We start from the raw sequence: 18,032 nt of genomic DNA, 5'->3' as shown, positions 1-18,032 counted from the left end.
GGGGTGTTACTGTTTGAGGAACCATTTCTCAGTTGTTACCTGCAGCAAGGAACACGGTCATGGCTGTCACTCAAGGAAACTGCTCTATAACTCCTCTTTGTTCCCTGGGTGTTAATACTGGAAAAATCTTAATTATGGTTCTTGGGCAGCCTAAGCACAGTGAAGGGCATTGACTCCCATGTCAGATCTAGGCTCAACTGCTAGTTCGGCCTTTGGCTACCTGTGAGAGCAGAGCAAGGACACATTACTTATGCTTCTACACTTAAGTCTCACCTGTAAGAGGAGGTGAATAACATCTTGCTAAGAACTAAAACTCATCTCAAGTGCTGTAGCACAGTGTTCAACACAAAGCACACAAATAAAAACATTCGATTGATTCTTTTTAGCAAATGCCACAGCAGGAAAACAAAATGAGGGACACGGAGTCTTCAGTACCTTTGCCAGAAGGTTTCTCATTATCTGCATAGCTAGGAGGCTGGTTTGGTTCTCCTCAAATGGCCCATGTCCACGGCATACATAACTTGCCCCATAATGTAAGCCAACACACTAATTCCTTCACTGAGAACATTTTGCTAGAAATAAAATGTCAGCCAATGTCAGTTGGTGATACAACTTCCTTATCACAGATCTCAAAAAACATTCAGGATTCAGCCACACACAGCGGGCTGAATATCCCAGTCTACAAGAGCATGTTGGTCATCTTCATATGTTCCTGAAGGCTCTCAGCGCCTTGCTCTGCTCCTACATGGGGTGACAGGCACATAGCACATCAAGGTGCTCTCTTGCCTTCTGACTCAGTCAAGCCAAGAGGAGGTAGGTGAACAGCAGAGCTCTTTCCTTCTAGGGTCACTGCAATCCGGCAGCTTCTACACCACCCTTTGTTCTAGCTTCCAGTAACTGACCTTACCACCATTGATAAATAGTCCCTCTTTTAAACTCTCTAAAATTATCCTAAGATGAAAGTGCACTCTGGTTTATCTATGGAGATATTGATTCAGACAGTGACATTTCCATATATGTGTAAATTCTAATTTCTGGCCACTTAATTTGATAATCAGGTTTTAAATAATAGTAATCATGCTTAGTTCTAGAATAGTCACTTTGATTGACTTATGCTAAGACTTAGCTTCCGGCTCCACTACTTTTTAGCAATTGACTTGTTCCTTAGCATCTATGGCACTCTTTCCCCATCTGTAAAATTTTTACAATGATGGTATAGAAAATTTCCTGGATACATCTTCTAGAACAGTATAAAGTTTTAAATGCTAACACTTCAACACATTTCAAAAAAGATACATCATTCATGTTTCTGAACCAATGATACTTTCCCAGTGGTTCACTGTAGCGTAACAAAAACCCCTAGCAAGTAACCTGTTTTCTTCTGCACAGTTCTTGAGGCTGCAATCAGAACTGTCTCATATACTTTAGTGAGACTACATGTTACATGAGTCTGAGTCAAGCCTTCTCCAGTGGGCGTGATATATGGTGTGTGTGTGTGTGTGTGTGTGGTGTGTGTATGCACACATATGGGTGTGCCTGTGTGCATGTTCATGTGGTGTGTTTGTGTGTGCATGTGTGTGTGTGCAGACATGTCCATGCATGTATGTAGTAAGGACTCTTCTCCATTTATTATTAATTTTAGTAAAGATCTTATCTTTCTTGATCTCAGATAGCACAACCTAAGTTACTGTGGTGACTGTTAAACTCTACAGCATGGATTTGCTATTTGTGAATTATACTAGTTAATATAAAAGAAAACACCCTAACTTAGTCACTTCATTTTAGTTTATTCAAACAAAGACACTATGGAAAGTTATGCTATATATGACAGTGTGAGAGATTATAGTCATAAGCATTTGTTTCTACAATATTATATATTTATCTATAATCATTTATATGATATAGTGTAAATATAAAAGCATGTGTGTATATGTATAAGAGAGCAAAAGTTGTAGCAATACCAAATATTGCCTCAAACAAAAACAAATTAAAGAATGAGGTAAATGTTATTTTACTAAAACAATTCTATAAATCCTCCTATGTTTTTTAGAACCTAGTAGATAATTGGCCATTGATAATTTCATAAATATCTGATTCTTAAAATTTCTTATAAAAATTTCTGGGAAAGGGGGATCCTATGGAAGAATATATTCATTAGATGAGTTGTTTTTTTCATTTTTATTTTTATTTTATGTGTATGGGTAGTTTGTCTGCATGTATGTCTGTGTACCATGTGACTGCCTGGTTCCTATGAAGGCTAGAGGGGGATATCAGGTCCCCTGAAACTGAAGTTACAGATGGCTATCAGCCATCACGTGGGTGCTGGGAATCAAACCTGGTTCCTCTGTGAGAGCAACTAGTATTCTTAACCACTTGAGCCATCTCTCCAGCACTCATTAGCCCAGATGGTCTTAATACCTCCTGTGCTAAAACTACCTGTTATGTAAAGGCCTTGGTGTGTTTTATGTTCATCTCCATAAAAAGTCAACAGGCAGATTTTGATCAAAAGCAAATACATAAAGCATGACAACACTCAGCATGATAAGGTGATTAAACAGAGCACACTTCTGCTTTAATTTCTATGTCTGACATTTGATCAAGTAATGATTTCCTGGGCACTGTGCTGCCTGTGAAAGGCAGCTAAGCTGCCTACCATCTTGGAGTCTATATCCTTTCCAGGAGATGGTTTGGAGGTCACTGTGTCAATCAAGGTTATGCAGTTCCTTTCCTGTACTTCAGAGTATTCAGCTGCACAGTGGGGCCTGTTAACACCTGCTAGGTTATTCCTAGGAGACTAAGAACAGTAGCAGATGGAAAGTAACAGGCCTGTGAGGGGTAGGAGAATCAGATGCTACATGTCTTTTATTCTTAAAAATAGAATTCTAATTTTAAGATAAATATTTTGGCTTTTACACTGAGGGTGCTATTCTACAAACTGGATTGGAACCAAGAGACTGATAATTAATCAGATCCCAAATTTGTTTCTGTTCCTTTAGGAGGAGAGATGCTTGTATAAAGATAAGAAAGCACTGCTAATTACCTATGGCAATACGTTTAACATGTGTTAGAACCAACATCACATTCTCAATTTAATTCTTAATAAAACTGTTAACTATCATTCCAAAGTCTTTTTTTTTATGGGTACTAGCATATTGGGCAGAATACATACTAAGAAAATTTGATCTGAAATCTGAATCTGTTTTAATTAGAACCTAGCATCTCATATCTCCAGGAACACATACTTAAGTAGTAAAGGGCAATCATCCACTAAGCATGCTGTTATCAGGACCAGATGTGAAATGAATCGGATTATGAGATGCCTGAGCATGAAAGATAAATGGAGCTTTAATTTATAAGAAACACGAACCTTGAATTTTCAGATACTATTGGTGAGTGTATAAATTGTTACCGTGTATAAAAGACCCTAAAATTTAAGCAAAGATTTTGACTGAACCTCTACATACCTCCATAATCTATTTTATGGAAATAACTTAGACTAGGCACAAAAATTTAGCTGTAGAGACGTCAAATGTAGCATTCACTGAAACAGCCAGCACAACTGAGGTCCGGTGGAATAAGTATGGTATGTACTAGAGGGTAGCAAGTGACACAACCAGGAAAAATGGTTCACTAATAAAAAGGTTTACTACATGTTCTTGGGTGGGGGAAAAGACTATAAAACATTACTTATTGTATGAACATACTTTATAATTAAAATTATTCCAATTACAAACAAAAAAGAATAGAGGCTAGGATATTAATTAATTAGAGTTGCTAAAGTAGCTTTAGAGTAATAAGACAAGTGTTTTTACATTTCTCTTCTTTCTCTTTTGGATCTTCTAATTTTTCATCAAGGAGTTCAGATTATCAGTTGTATTTCAGAAAAAGGTGGATGGCAGAGTGGGGGTGTGGCAAGCAAAGATTGAATGCACCAAGAAACAATTGGCTTCAAACTTCCAAAAATCTTTGACCTCAGCCTCTCCCAACCTCCAGAAGTTGAGGTATAGCTTTACATTACAAGCTGAAGACGGCATATATGGTAACAGAAAGGTAAACAGGACTCAAACCACATCAAGTTGACACCCTCCCCCGACACACACAAAAGCAAAAGAGGAGATACGTTGTTGTACACACAACCAAAGGCTTTGAAGTGTATCATAGTTCATGAAATGTGTGGCTCTAAATGAGGCAAATCAAAAGAACGGAAGGGGTGGCTTCGGCAAGCGAGGAGGACCATTTGTGAAGACTAACCCGGGATGGACTGCTGACCTCATCGAAGGTGGTCTGTCCTGTGGGCACACACTATAGAAGGGGTGAGTAACTGCCATGTGCAAGTAGGCGTTATTCTGGGAGAAGCAGGAGTCTGGCGGAAGCTAATGGCAGTTCAGTGCATACTGAGCAGCTGACAGGGGCACCCCTCAAGTGGTGGGCCCAGGAGCAGCTCTGATGAACTGGGTCAATCTCCTCACACCAGCATTCCCTTTACAATGGCTATGGGTGCTTGTTGGGCTAAAGTTTGCCTTGGGATCTTCAACCCACTGCTTTAGGGAGCTCCTTGCAGGAGGGAGAGGGCCCTTCAAAATAACTAGCCCTGGTGGAATGAAAGCTTGAGGAACAAAACTTGCTTCTTAAGATAATGACCTCTGCGGGAGGCCTGGAGGAAGCAGTCTGCAGAAAGGCACTTGATGCCTGTCTCCACCTTTGGCTTGTTTTCTCTCTCACAACTTCCTGAAACTAACTTCTTATTTTATCTCCATCTATACGAAGAAAAATGTAAACAGACTGGTGATTTCATGGGCTTATTATTTTTTTAATTTTCGTAGTGTTATACTTTGCTCTCAACTTCAAATGATGTGTTTCGTGTTTCTTGGAAAGAGAAGGGATTATTTCGTAGGGCAGTACACTGAGGATGAGGAGGGGGTTACCTGGCAATGTCATAGGTCAAGACCATGTGGATTTTATGCATACAAATAAGAGGATGAATGAAGACTCCCTTCTGCTTGTCCCTTGACATAGCTCAACACCTGGACTTTGACCTCAAGAGCAGCATACCTGTGTCCTGATTGTACAGCATTAAACTGCAGACACACAGATGACATGACTGTCCTGAAGAAGACACACTCTTCAGTGGAACCAGTCTAGAAGGCTTCTTGAAGGAGAGATCATCAGGACACTGTTAACCCTCTATTCTTTTTGTTTGTTCATTTTGTTTGTTTGTTTTCTTTTGTTTTCAAGACAGGGTTTCTCTGTATAATAGTCCTGGTTGTCCTAGAACTCACTCTATAGACCAGGCTGGCCTTGAACTTACAGAGATCCACTTGCCTCTGCCTCCTGAGTGCTGGAATTAAAGGCATGCACCACCACCGCCTGGACATCCTCTATTCTTGGGTCCCTCTTTTTTTTTTTTTTTTTTTGGTTTTTCGAGATTGGGTCCCTCTTTTAAAGAGGAAATAGTAAGAAGACTTGGAGAAGGGTAGGAAAGAGTCAGGGAAGAAAGCTAAGACTAAGAGTGGGAAAAAGAGCACGGGGTATGATGGAAGAATTGTCAGTGTGTGTCACGGTTTGCAAAAGCAATGGAATGTGGACTCAGCCACTCTCTCTTAACACCTCTCCAGGAAAGCCCACATATTATCCTTTTCTTCCAGCTGACAAAATCCTCTCAGGTTTATGGTATGTAGACGTTTGCAATAGCTTTGAGTAAAACCATCGCTATGGTTCCACTTTCATCCATTGGTATTGGAAAAGGAAAGTACAAGCTCTACCCATTGCTGACATCATTCACAGGCTCAAGAAACTGGGACACTTTCTCTCTAGGCACATATCAGCCCCTTCTCTAACTTTCCAGTCCATGTCTCCTGCAATCCATGTTCGTAGCCTTTCCTTTATCTGAAGGAGATGACCAGCAGTGTCTACCATACTTAGCCTACTTAATAAGATCCACCAACCATGACTGCTGCAGGAGCTGAGTAGCTGGCAGTAAGCACTCAGCTTTCTTAGGCACTGTGAAGACCAAGCTAGGATCCTGGAAGCTCTAAGAACAGATTGTGTTGAAGTTTAGGCAGAAAAGTATGAATCACAGACAGGAATGAGGTCTGTTTCAGTTCACCTTGCAAAGTCTAAGCTGGTCCTGGGGATCATCATTTGCTTCTTCTTTGTAGAAATGAACAATATCAAGTATATATATTTATATTTATATTTCCAAAGCAGCTCCAGGTATATTACCCAGTGCTGTTCTTATAAAGACTTTAAAGGCTTTTATAAGGCTCTTTACCTCTACAGTCAAGTCATACCAAAGGCAATTAGTCTCACACATTACTATGTATTGACTAATTAATTTTTGTTTTATGTGCATATACACCATCTGTGTGTGCGTGCAGGTGATCTCAGAAGTCAGATAGAGCAGTGGGCTATGTGTGACTCCTAGTACTGGAGTCACAGATGATTATGAGATATCTAATGTGTTGGAAATTGAACCCAGGTCCTCTGGAAGAGCAGTAGAGTGCTTTTAACCACCAAGCCACATATCCAGCTCCATTCTTAGACATTTTTAAAAGAAGTAAGCACTGAAAATGACAGCTGACACTGAGTATGTCCAAGCAAGTCCAGAGCTCAAGACTACATGGATTTGGTTAGAAAAATGATGGCAGGTATGATCCCAGGCCTTTCTCAGCCAAAGGCTCCCTATCTGATGACAGCGTCTCTGTTTAACAATCCATTTTTGAGAGAATTCGGAAACCCAGAAGATATGGACAATTCAATGATACCACCTCTGTTTAAAGGCTTCTATTAACATGCACATAGGTCCATGAGCAGATCTGGGTCTTTAGGAGAGATGTGTCACAGTCACTGTTAGAGAAGGTGTCACGTGCCACCTTCCCCAGAATGGAGAGCAAAGAATGTGGACACTGAAAATGGGCTTCTGCCTCTGGAAGTTTCTAATGATCTACTCTTGCAAGTTTCTGGGTCTCTCTTATGGGCCATGAAAGGGTATTATAACCATTAGGAACGCTATACCAAAGAACCTAGCAAGTTGAACTCTAATGGTTGGGGCGCTGGTAGAACCCCTGGTTCTTAACTTTGGGACCTGTGGGCAAGTCATTAACCTCTCCGCTTCTCAGCTGGTGCCTGGAAGGGCTGACTTGCTTCCAGCAGTTACTGCAGAGCCAGCCTGTCACAGTAGCTGCTACCTCATACGCATTGTTTAGGATTCCGTATCATTTTACTGCTCAGAGCCTTCCACAGCTTTCAGCACGGACAATGTCTTTTGTAATTTCACAGCAGGAAAAGCTGGTCTCTTACCAGAAACTAGTATGTTTCCTCTTTTTTTTAAATTAAGAATTATGCAATTTATCATGCATTCTTTTTTTGTCTTGGCTGCCAGGAAGCTCAGAGCAAAATCATGTACTCAATCACCACCCCCAAATTGTTTCTGGCTTCCTATACTTTGTTCCTTATTTTTTTCTTTTAATTCATTTATTAAAAAAACCAACACTTTATGTTTCTTGTTGACAGAGGCATCAAAAATATTTGGAATGTGATGTAGCTTAAATAAGCAAATAAAACTCTGAAGTACATGTAAAAAACAGTATTTTGAACATTATCTGTTTCATTTGATCAAAGAAATATGGCCAAGGGGACACTGAGGCTAAGTAATTTAGGAGCTCTTTTGCGGGAGAAGAGAAAAGCAGAACAATTCCTAGGAACAGAGGTGAAGCCAGAGAAAGGCTGAATTAACTACGTCAGAGGCTGCCAGTGCCTGTGATTCTCTGGTTACAACCTATCATTTCTTAATTATATCTTGTGTGTGTTTTGCAAGCTGTAAGAGCTTCTGTCAAGAGGATAGACAAGCCTCAGACAGGGGAGGGACCACAGCCACCCATGGATCCCAACATACCTGCACAGATGTGAAGTCCCCGGAGGCACAAGCACCCAGAATAGCAGCACCCACGAGGACAGACTCCACCTCTTGTGACAGGACCACAGGCATGCCTGCACAAGACAAAGTCACACCTTGGTTAGTGAGCAGGACCAGGGCTGGGGGGAGCCAGCAAGCACCTCCAAGAGGCAAAACACCTGATGTCAAAAGCTGCAATACTTTTACCTCCCTGAAGTCCTCAGTGTCTTGGGGTATTGAGTCTCGGGGATTTCTCTGCCTTGTGCCTGCTGGTATACTGGCCAAGAGCCTCAAGGAAGCCAATACCACATCTATCAACTTGTGAGACCTTGGCACCCAGGTCTTTGGCTTCTGGCAGCTCTATTTGACATTATTCGGAGTTAGTTCTTCTACTCTATTACATGCTTTGCTGGGCCCAGTAGAGGCTGAAATGAATCAGGCTGTTATTCAAGTCTCAGATGCAGTGACAGATCTAGATCATGGAAGGGCTGGTTCTCTAACTCATATGTACTCATCTCCAGGGCTTCCTATCTCCCAGACTAACTCCTAGTCCTTAGACAGCCTGACACAACCCTCTTCTAGCTTCTAGCCTCTCTTTTCCTACCCACCTCATTGACCTATCTCCCTTGCAATTTCTTGAGTAGGTTTCAAGGCCCTTCCAGATGTCCATGTGACTGTCTCTTCTCAATGGTGCAAACACAATGTGAATTTTCCTTGGTCATTGCATTTAAAATGGTGAGATATCTTCAGTACTCCTCCCTTGCTCCTGGATTTCCCCTATTCACTTTTCTCCTACAGGTTTGACTACTTAGGTTGTCTTATTCCTTCCCCTGGAAAACCGAACACTATACAAGTCTAGGCCAGTGGCTCTTAACCTTCCTGATGCTGCGACCCTTTAATACAGTCCCTCACGTTGTGATGACCCCCCCAACTATAAAGTTATTTCATTGTTACTTTATAACTGTAATTTGCTGCTGTTACGAATCATAAATGTAAATATTTTTAGAGATAAAGGGTTGTCAAAGGGGTCTTGACCCACAGTTGAGAACCTCTGGACAATCTGTCTACTACCATGTCTCTGATACTAAGAGCAGGACACAGATCATGGTAACTAAATGATGAAAGAATGATTCTCTGGGCCAATGGCTGACACAATGGACATGAGACTGAAACAGGCATTTGAAGGAAGCAGAGCAAAAGCCACCTACAGGATCCAGTGTCCTGGATCTTAGGATGGTTTACACATCAGTGTCTTCACCAACTTCATGATGAAGTGGGATCCTAAGTTGGGGGTCCCCATCTCTCTGTACCTCAGTTTCCTTATCTGAAAAATGGGGTTAAAATTCCATCTACTTTCACAGGATGACTCTTGATTTTCTAGTCAAGACATGAAAGTTCTTTGGCGGAAAGTCTGCTGTAGACAAAGGCTGCAGCTCTCTTCCTGCCTCCACCAGGGAGGCACACTTGTTGACTTACCTGCCTCCTCCAGGTCAGGTCAGCTCCCACCATCCCCCCTTAGACAGCCAGGAAACAGGAATCCGAACAGGGCCTGCCTCTGGCTGTGCCACTAGCCATCAGGTGAGTGAGAGCTCTGGGAGAAGCTCAGGCCTGGCTTCTTCCCCGCTTCCTTTCCTCTGGGGTCCTTCACGGTCTCTTGAACTCTTTCAGCCCTGGTTATCTCAGGTACCAAACAGGGATAGGGCTTACTGCCCAGGAGCACTGTGTATGATAGTGACAGAGCCCTCAGATGGAGCTCACTTATTTCCTGGTCTGCGAGAAGCCCTGGAGACGTGGTAGCTGCTACTGCTAGACTCAACATTGATGGCAAGTAAGGGTTCTGTACAGATTTCACAGGACCTGCAGAGTAGAGCTAAAAGAAAAGGGCAGGTCTCAGCCATCCAGAGAGTAAGGACAGATACCAGGCCACACAGAATAGTACTGGTGGCTCAGCCAGAGAGCATACTACACACATGTCTGTAAATCTGATGCTACCCAGGCCTCCTACTGACCTAGAACTTCTTTAGACTATAGCTTCCAAGCAATATTTATCTTCAGCTCCTCTGCAATAGAACCACAACTTCCCTATCTCTGAGTGGAAACGAATGAGTCCCAGGCTGCTTCCTTGGACAGTAAAGGCAGGTGGACACCCCATTCCCAACTCCCCCACAACCCCCTGCTGGAACCTGTTATTAACACTCAGGTTATAGTTCAGCATACTTTGGAATTGGACTGCCAGAGTTTGAATTCTGGCTTCCTTGCTGACACAGCTGTGCAATATTAGACAGGTTATTTAACCTCTCCGTGCCTCCCTTTTCTCATTTGCTAAGTGCCCTCTGGCTAAGTCTGGACTAAGCTCCTATCTCAGGCTGGATGCTTCCAGATCCTTACCCCTAAGCCTAGGGAATGGAAATCTGTTAGCAGCTGTAGGGGTCTCCCTGGTTGCCTAGGTTTCCCATACTTCTGTAAACAAACCCTTTATTCAGGTTGGCCAGACTTCCCTTCCCTGCCTAGTCCTGTCAACTCTGACCTTTGGGTCTGTATTCTGTTCTTCTATACATTGGACAGAAGACTATAGAAACTTTCCTGATTGGTAATGGACCTCTTGATGACATCTTGTTCTTTGTATTCTTAAGCCAAGTTCAGCACTTGACAGCCTGGGTACCCAGGGATTGCTTATGAGTGAAATAAATGAATGAACTAATGGTCAGAATGGTGAGACAGGAGGAAGGAAACGCTAGAGAAACTGCCGGCACTAAACAGTACAATTTAGAAGACAGAACATTTAGTCCCAAGTCTGCAGGAAGACCTACAGTTACTTGGTAGTTGCAAAGAGTTTTGGAAAGCACAGTCAAGGCACTGGTCAGGGTACAGGAAGTGCCTTTCATGCCCATGTCATTTCCCTAGCTGGTACAGCCCATATTCCTTGACTGCATGGAGCCAGCTTTTCGTAATCTAGCCAAAATTGATTACAAAGTTTTAAACTGTCTTTTTCTCCACCGTGTCCTCTCCTTTTGGGCATGGGGCTACCTGTAGGGAAGAATTAAAGCAACAGACTGGGATCACTCACTGAGCTAAGCCAGAGCCTGGAACTCCAACTCCTGAGCATCCATCCATTCTTCCGAAAGATCTCCATGAGGGGGATGACAACAGCACTGCTTTTTTGGAAGAGGGACCCTGGGCTCCCACAAGTAGAGTAACTTCCCCCAGGTCAGACAGCTGGCCTGCAGCTCTTTCCACTACTCTGCTCTGCATTTTTTCACCCACGCGTCTGAAAATTCTGTACCATGCTTGTGCTTTGTTCTAAATTGTTCTGCACAGGAAAACAGAGCAATTCCGGTGCTTAAAGATACCAAGGGCCTCACCTTTCCATCAGCTTCTCTTACAGGACAGACTCACATGCTTTCCTTTCTCTGATCCCTGGGTGAAGGCAGGAAGAGGGAGGCTTTGCCTGGAATGTGAGCTATTTTATCGGACGCATTAATGAGTTTAACAGAAGCCAAAGCATTTGAAGGCAGATGCACTTTGCCATCCTTTGTCACTCATGAGTAGAGGAATTTTAGGCAAAGAAAAGGTCTCTTTGTCCACAACTGTAACTGGCCAGTAGTTAGAGACAAAGGGTCCAATTGCAATCTGAACCCAAACAACCATTAACAGCCTTCCATTCAACAGCCCAGAGGACAGCAGTTTCCAGTGCAGAGCTGGTGGCAAAGTGGCTTTCCCTGGCTTTTGACTCTCGGGGACACATGACTAGAGGATGACCTAGTTTCACAAAGGAGCTTTAGTATTCAGGCTGTGCCCAGGTCACATCTAGCTACCTGCTCAAGGGCCCCTTTTCCCATTCCCTGGACTAAAGCTGGCTTCTATCCTCCTGCCTCATCCAGGTGGGATGGAGGCTTTGGCTAACTGAAGGCTGAAAATTGGAAAATAAACAGCACATTTCAGGCCTGTATCCTATCGGAACCACCCAGCTAAGCTGATTTTTGTTTCTGTCTACCTCACTCTTCATGGTCCACTTCAGCAGCTTTTACAAACCTTGGAAGAGGGCAGGCATCATCAGAGAGTACCAAAGGGAAGGTCCGGAAACCCAGGTCAGCAGCAGAATCACAGTCTGGTCCTGTTTTTACCTGACTACCTGGTTTAGGGAAGTCAACTGAACTTACTCCTCTGTCCTCAGTTTGCTTGACTGCATTGCAGTCTACTCTCTAATTTCAGCAGTAAGGGACAATTCAATGATTGCAGTATGATTCCTACCAGCATGCTAGGCACTTGGCTAAGGGGAGCAAAGTCCATGCTTTCCAACATCCTAGATCTACCCTCAATACTACACTCTGACTTGTGCCTCAGTCTACTCATCCGTAAGGTAGGAACAGGTATTCGATTTAGTTGATGTATTTAGGTATTCTATTTAGCTGATCCCTGATGGGCAGGGATCAACTGAGCCTGTCACTTAGATAAAGATCACATATGTAGGAATCTGCATGACCTGGAGCAGGAAAGGAGATCCAAGGAGACAGTTTGAGTCCAGACATCAACCTGTGTGCTGTGTAAGGAACACAGTGGGTGGAGTCATGAGGAATAGAAAGGCCAGGGGAAGGTGAGCTCATGTCAGGCAGGAGTTGAGGCTGCAGACAGTGTTCATGCTCCCCTATTTGCCTCCCCTTGTCCTACGCTTATACCTGGTATCTAAGTACCCAGCAATGGGTGCTGGAGGGAGAGCTAGTCCCTAGGAGACACTTTGGAAGATGATGAATTGTGAGGTCATTGGCTCACAGAGATAGGAGTCTAGGTCAGGGTTTGTGCCACCAGCAGGTACCTCACAGAGAGCCTTTCCTGGAACCCTGGGCTCTTCTCAGATGCCAGTCTGCCACTATCCCCCAACCTCCATGCCCATCACAAGATACATAGTGCATGACTTTATGATCAGAACCATGATTCTTAGGCACTAAGAAGGAATCTCAGTATCTGGGGCCCCTTGGGTTTTCATATGCAGTTTATAGCTAGACTTTATCCACAACATTAGGGAACTGCATTTTTTCTTTCTTTCTTTCTTTCTTTCTTTCTTTCTTTCTTTCTTTCTTTCTTTCTTTCTTTCTTTCTTTCTTTCTTTCTTCCTTCCTTCCTTCCTTTCCTTCCTTCCTTCCCTCCCCCCCTCCCTCCCTCCCTCTCTCTCTCTCTCTCTCTCTCTCTCTCTCTCTCTCTCTCTTTCTTTCTTTCTTTCTATTTTCTTTTTAAGATAGTCTAATCACTTGCCCTGTACTACACAGTCTAAAACTGAGTGAAGTGCCCACCATGCTTTTCTCACTCAGAGCTCCTGCCACACTATGTTTATTGTGTCTGTTAGCTGTTTGCCTTTCTGGAGAGACCTTGAGCTCCACAAAGCCAAGGTCATGTTTTATTCATTTCTGTATCTTCAATATTCCTTACATGGCTTAGTTCAGAAGTACTCAAAAAAAAAGGTGGGTAAATGCTCAAATTAAGATCTGTCCTTGCCAGCCTTAGTGTCCTGTTCAGTAACTGGACATACATGAGAGTCATTTTCCCCATTATGACGACACAGACCATACAGTTATCTTAACAACTTGAGTCACCACCAATGGCCCCCTAGCCTCAGTCTGCCTTTAACCTGCCACACCCATTTGCTGACAACCCAAAGATGCCCCTGCCCCCACGAGGCTTACCAGTAATGTCAGCATGCATCTGCACAAAAAGGGGATTCTTGCTTAGGCCTCCACATAAGAAGAGGGTACTGAGAGAGTGCCCTGCTGCCTGCATGGCCTCGATGATGGAACGAGTCCCAAACTTAAAGGAGAAAGCAGAAGAAAACATCAGGATGGCAGTGAAAGCAGGTGATCAGGAACACCCGTGTTTGGCACAGGCTTGGCTGGGCCCCAGAGCTCTGTATGCCCATCCTAGAGATTTGAGCCTCGGAGATCATGTCACTGGGGTCACACAGCTGGTTCATACAGGGCATTCTACCCTGGGCCTGCCAGACTCCAAACCTCTGCGGTCACCATTTGCTTCTCTCAGTAGTAATAGAACACCAAGAAAAACAGTTAGCATGCAATCACAGCTAATTTCTTTACTTTTATTTCACTTTAATTCTTTCCTTTTCTTTTGAGAGTATAATATAATCACATCATTTCTCTCCTCAAACTTCCTGATATATCCCTCCTGCTCTCTTTCAAATTCAGTTTCTTTTTTCATTAATTATTGTTACATGCATTTGTGTATGTGAGATATATATCACACACACACACACACATACACACACACACACACACACACATATGTATTTGTTTTCAGAGCTGACCATTACTTATTGAATAACCAGTTGACCTGCTCTTCCCTGGGTAAGATATTTCTCCTGCTCCCAGCATTGCTTAGTTGCTGTGGCTATCATTCTATATAAATAAAACACTGATGGCCAGTGACCAGGCAAGAAATAGGTTGCCAGGCAGGAAGTAGGTGGGACAAGGAGAGAGGAGAATTCTGGGAAGCGGAAGGCTGAGAGGAGAGACACTGCAGCCACCGCCAGGAGAAGCAGCATGTGAAGACTCGGGTAAGCCACCAGCCATGTGGCAAGGTATAGATTTATAAAAATGGGTTAATTTAAGATAAAAGAACAGTTAGCAAGAAGCCTGCCATGGCCATACAGTTTATAAGTGATATAAGCGTCTGAGTGATTATTTTATATGTGGATTGTGGGACTGCGGGGCTTGGGGAACCTGGAGAGAAGCCCTCCAGCAACACTTAGTTGCCTGTAGTTCCTGTTGTAGGGTTGAGGCTTTGTGGGCTTTCCTTATGCATTTTGGCATGCCTATTGGTGTCCTTGTTCAGCTCACATTTGGGCAGTCAGTCATGTTGGTGAGACTTTATTGGTGTATCTTCTGACATTCCTAGGAGACAGGGCCTCATAGCAAACTCCCTGATTCTCTGTTTCTTATATCCTTCCCAACCTGTCTGCTGCAATGCTCACCAAGCCTTAGGGATCGGGGCTCATTTTAATGCACTTCATTCCAACAGCTGATTAGAGTCAACTGTGGCCCAGACCCTCTAGGAGGTACTAGCAATGGGCTCATTGCAGTGCTGCTCTTAGGTTATCAGTCAGTGACACATGGGGAAGTCTTTCTTCATTAAATTGCAACTAAAGATACTTTAGTTAGAAAAGTCACACACACACAAGCAAAAAACAAAACAAAACAACAAAAATAACATAACCAAACAACAACAACAAAAAACTCTCAAGAGACAGAACTATGGAAAGAGACAAAAGATGCAAAGCCTTTGGCTAGCAAAGACTAAAACTGCCTTTATTATCATCTGAAACCAGGTAATTGTGCTCTGATAATGAGGCCTCTGGACCAGCATCCATTCCCAGCCAGTCCGTTAGTGAGCTGGGATGACAAGGAGGACACACACTATGGTCGGCTTGGAGCTTTACTCAAGTCTTCTGTCCTAATACCTTCTTGAAAGGACTTTCTCCCAATCCCACCTTGCTGAGTTTACTTTTTGCTCAGTAGCTCTGCTATGGGTTGAGGAGAGGATACTACTTTAGGGCCATTGAGGTGAATCTTAATATATAATTTGTAGTTTGGGTTTGGTTATTTAAATAGCTGTAACCATAATTATTCTGAATGTTCAAAAAGTAGGATATCAAAATTCCTAATTTATTTGGGGATATGGATTTTTTAAGATAAACTATGACATGACACTGAGAAGGCAGCTCTAGGGTGATGTTAAGCAGTGGTTCTGAAGGAAAGCAGTGAAGAGAGTATTTTCAGTGGACAAAGAGGTCTTTGAATGTTTAGAGACTAAGGGGTTTGGGGAGATGGCAATGCTGTAGGTATGAGGATGGGAGTGAATTGCTGGGTAGATGGAGGAGGAAGTCAGGGAACATAACAGGCAGAAGGTCTAGAAGGCCCAAGCGTCTCAATGAATGGTGAACCTGCCAAAGGAAGACTGGGCTGGAGGACAGATATGAGCCATGGTATAGTTCTCAGTATAAGTGTAAGTGTGATTGGGAAGTTGGTACCTGATGTATATGGAGGGCAAGAGAAATGAGAACTTTGGCTCAGGTAAGAACCAAGTTTGGGAAGTCCACAGCATACTTCCCCGTTTTCAGGTCCTGGGGGGTGGGGTCTAGGTAAATGAAGTTTCCCTTGATAAGGGTCCCTATAGTGACATCTTTCGTGGCCAGGAGAGTCCCTAAAAATGAGGGAGGGGTCAGAGGGTGACCTAGGGCCACAGGATAAGACACCCCATTGGTTTACAATAAATAATGAAGCACTGGGGCAGCCAGGAACAAAGGCACAGCAGTTCCAGCACCGAGGTCTTAAAGACATGTTGAAGCTGCTCATCAGTCTGGTGAAAACGTGGATTTAGTAAAACCTGGGCCTTCAAAGAGTATCTATGGTTGTACCGTGTTTGAAAAATGAAACCTGTTGCAGCATACAAGGTGATTCTCTGCCTATTAAGTACTGGTGATTCTCTCTAGATGTTCTTTCTTTAGTTTTGGGTGGATCTTGAACCCCAGAAAAGAACTGTCACATACAACAGGAGGATGCATAACTTCAGGAGATCAATGGATGTCCAAGAGTCAGTCCATCATGGATCATTGAAGGACTGCCAGTTCTAGGCCGCTGTGGTCTTTCCTTAAGATTGGGATCTACACAGCTGAAAGCAGGAGCTTTGACCTTAGGAAGCTCTAATCTGAAAGGCAATTCACCTATTTCTCCTAACCAATCCAAGGTTCACTTCTCATTTACTGATAGGCAAATAGTATCATTTTCATTTAGTTGAATGTGGATTGTTAAAAATGGTAACATGAAAAGAACTAGGTATGGCCTGAGACATGGCATGACACTGTAGCATGTCCCTGATAACCTCCCAGCTACAGGCACATTGGAGCACTGACAAAAGACCTCTTCTGGATAGAGGCTCACTAGGGCATTCTCCTGCACATGCCGATGTCATCTCTAATTTTAAGACAAACCAGAAACTGAAGATTGTTAAGCCCACTTGGACGATGTGATTAGCAGTCTGGGAGTGGGGTCATTGCGAAGCACATTCCTGTGAAAGGAAAGGAAGGGCCTGAACAAGAGGCGCGCCCTTCAGTGCTGTGACAGCCTGTCTCCCTTGTCCCACTCCAGCAGCTCTTGGCGGGGCCTTCCCTTCAGTGTCCCAGACTCCACTGTGTGATGATCCACAGTGGAAATGCCCACCAAAGGGCTTTGTGTGAAAATGCTTCGGTGCTCACCTTTCTGGAAAAAATGTTTTCACGGAGAAATTTAAATTAAAATTAGGCCATTCCAAGGGGACACAGAACCAAATGCAAATCAAGAGACTTCAAATGCAAATAGTACTTTTTAAGGGTCTATTCTGAAAAGAGAATTACAGACAGACAAGCTGGGGAGGAACCAAGTTGCTGACAGGTCTTTCAAAGAAGCCAAGCCAGAGAGAATTTTACTGCATGGAGGGGTTTCCCATAGTCTGAAGCTAACGTTTCTCTCTTTAAATTCATTCCATTGCTACAGAGTGCCAACCACGGATATTAATATAGAGGAAACTGTTTAACTAACCAATAACAAATAGGTGCTAAGGCAATATTCAGGAAGAAGGAAACAATTTTTTTTCCAAAGCTGAACATTATGGGAAAATATCTGTTATCAAAATGCTTCATTAAAATGCACATTTTTGCCTAGGAAATCAGTACACTCAGATACTTTTTCAAACAGATGGAACCCCTCCCAAATTTAATTGACTCTACAATAAAGCTTTATCAGGAAATCTGTCTTAAAATGTCTTCCCTGCATGGAATTATAAAGGTCATTAAGACAATAGACAGAAAAAGTGGGATTGCTTTAAATGTATGTATGGCCCATTAAATATAAGATTGATTTCCCAAGTGTGTGTTACTTGAGAAAACATAGCTGGCTCTTTCCCCCTCCTCTCCTGCATGCATTATTAAGTTTAATCTTTTGCATTCCTGGGCTTCCTGCTCCAATGTTCTTACCAGGAAAAGTAGCCTGTGAAAAAAACTTGAGGCCAAATGAATGATGGTTTCTGATCTGTGTTAAGTAAAAGCTGCTCTGGGAACGCCTGAAAACGTATTTCACTCATGTAGCTTTTATGAAAAGAT

At 43.0% G+C, this 18,032-nt stretch overlaps 1 protein-coding gene across 11 annotated transcripts in view; it reads right to left on the bottom strand.

Annotated features, from left to right (window-relative positions):
• The window catches only part of Fggy (FGGY carbohydrate kinase domain containing), a 404,303-nt gene that overhangs the window by 71,443 nt on the left and 314,828 nt on the right, over positions 1-18,032 (bottom strand). For 9 of the 11 annotated variants that reach the window (XM_076564517.1, XM_076564520.1, XM_015992861.3 and 6 more), the window contains 2 exons: positions 13,573-13,693; positions 7,895-7,989 (listed from right to left, as the gene is read on the bottom strand). In XM_076564517.1, coding sequence (XP_076420632.1) covers positions 7,895-7,989; positions 13,573-13,693 — 216 coding nt within the window. The remainder of the gene's footprint in view (positions 1-7,894; positions 7,990-13,572; positions 13,694-18,032) is intronic. The other 2 variants (XM_076564519.1, XM_015992864.3) reach the window with 1 other exon arrangement.

Source organism: Peromyscus maniculatus, chromosome 2 (genome assembly GCF_049852395.1).
Source record: "Peromyscus maniculatus bairdii isolate BWxNUB_F1_BW_parent chromosome 2, HU_Pman_BW_mat_3.1, whole genome shotgun sequence".
Lineage (NCBI taxonomy): Eukaryota > Metazoa > Chordata > Mammalia > Rodentia > Cricetidae > Peromyscus > Peromyscus maniculatus.
Note: the sequence above shows the minus strand (reverse complement) of the source record. Positions and strands in the feature narration are given on the sequence as shown.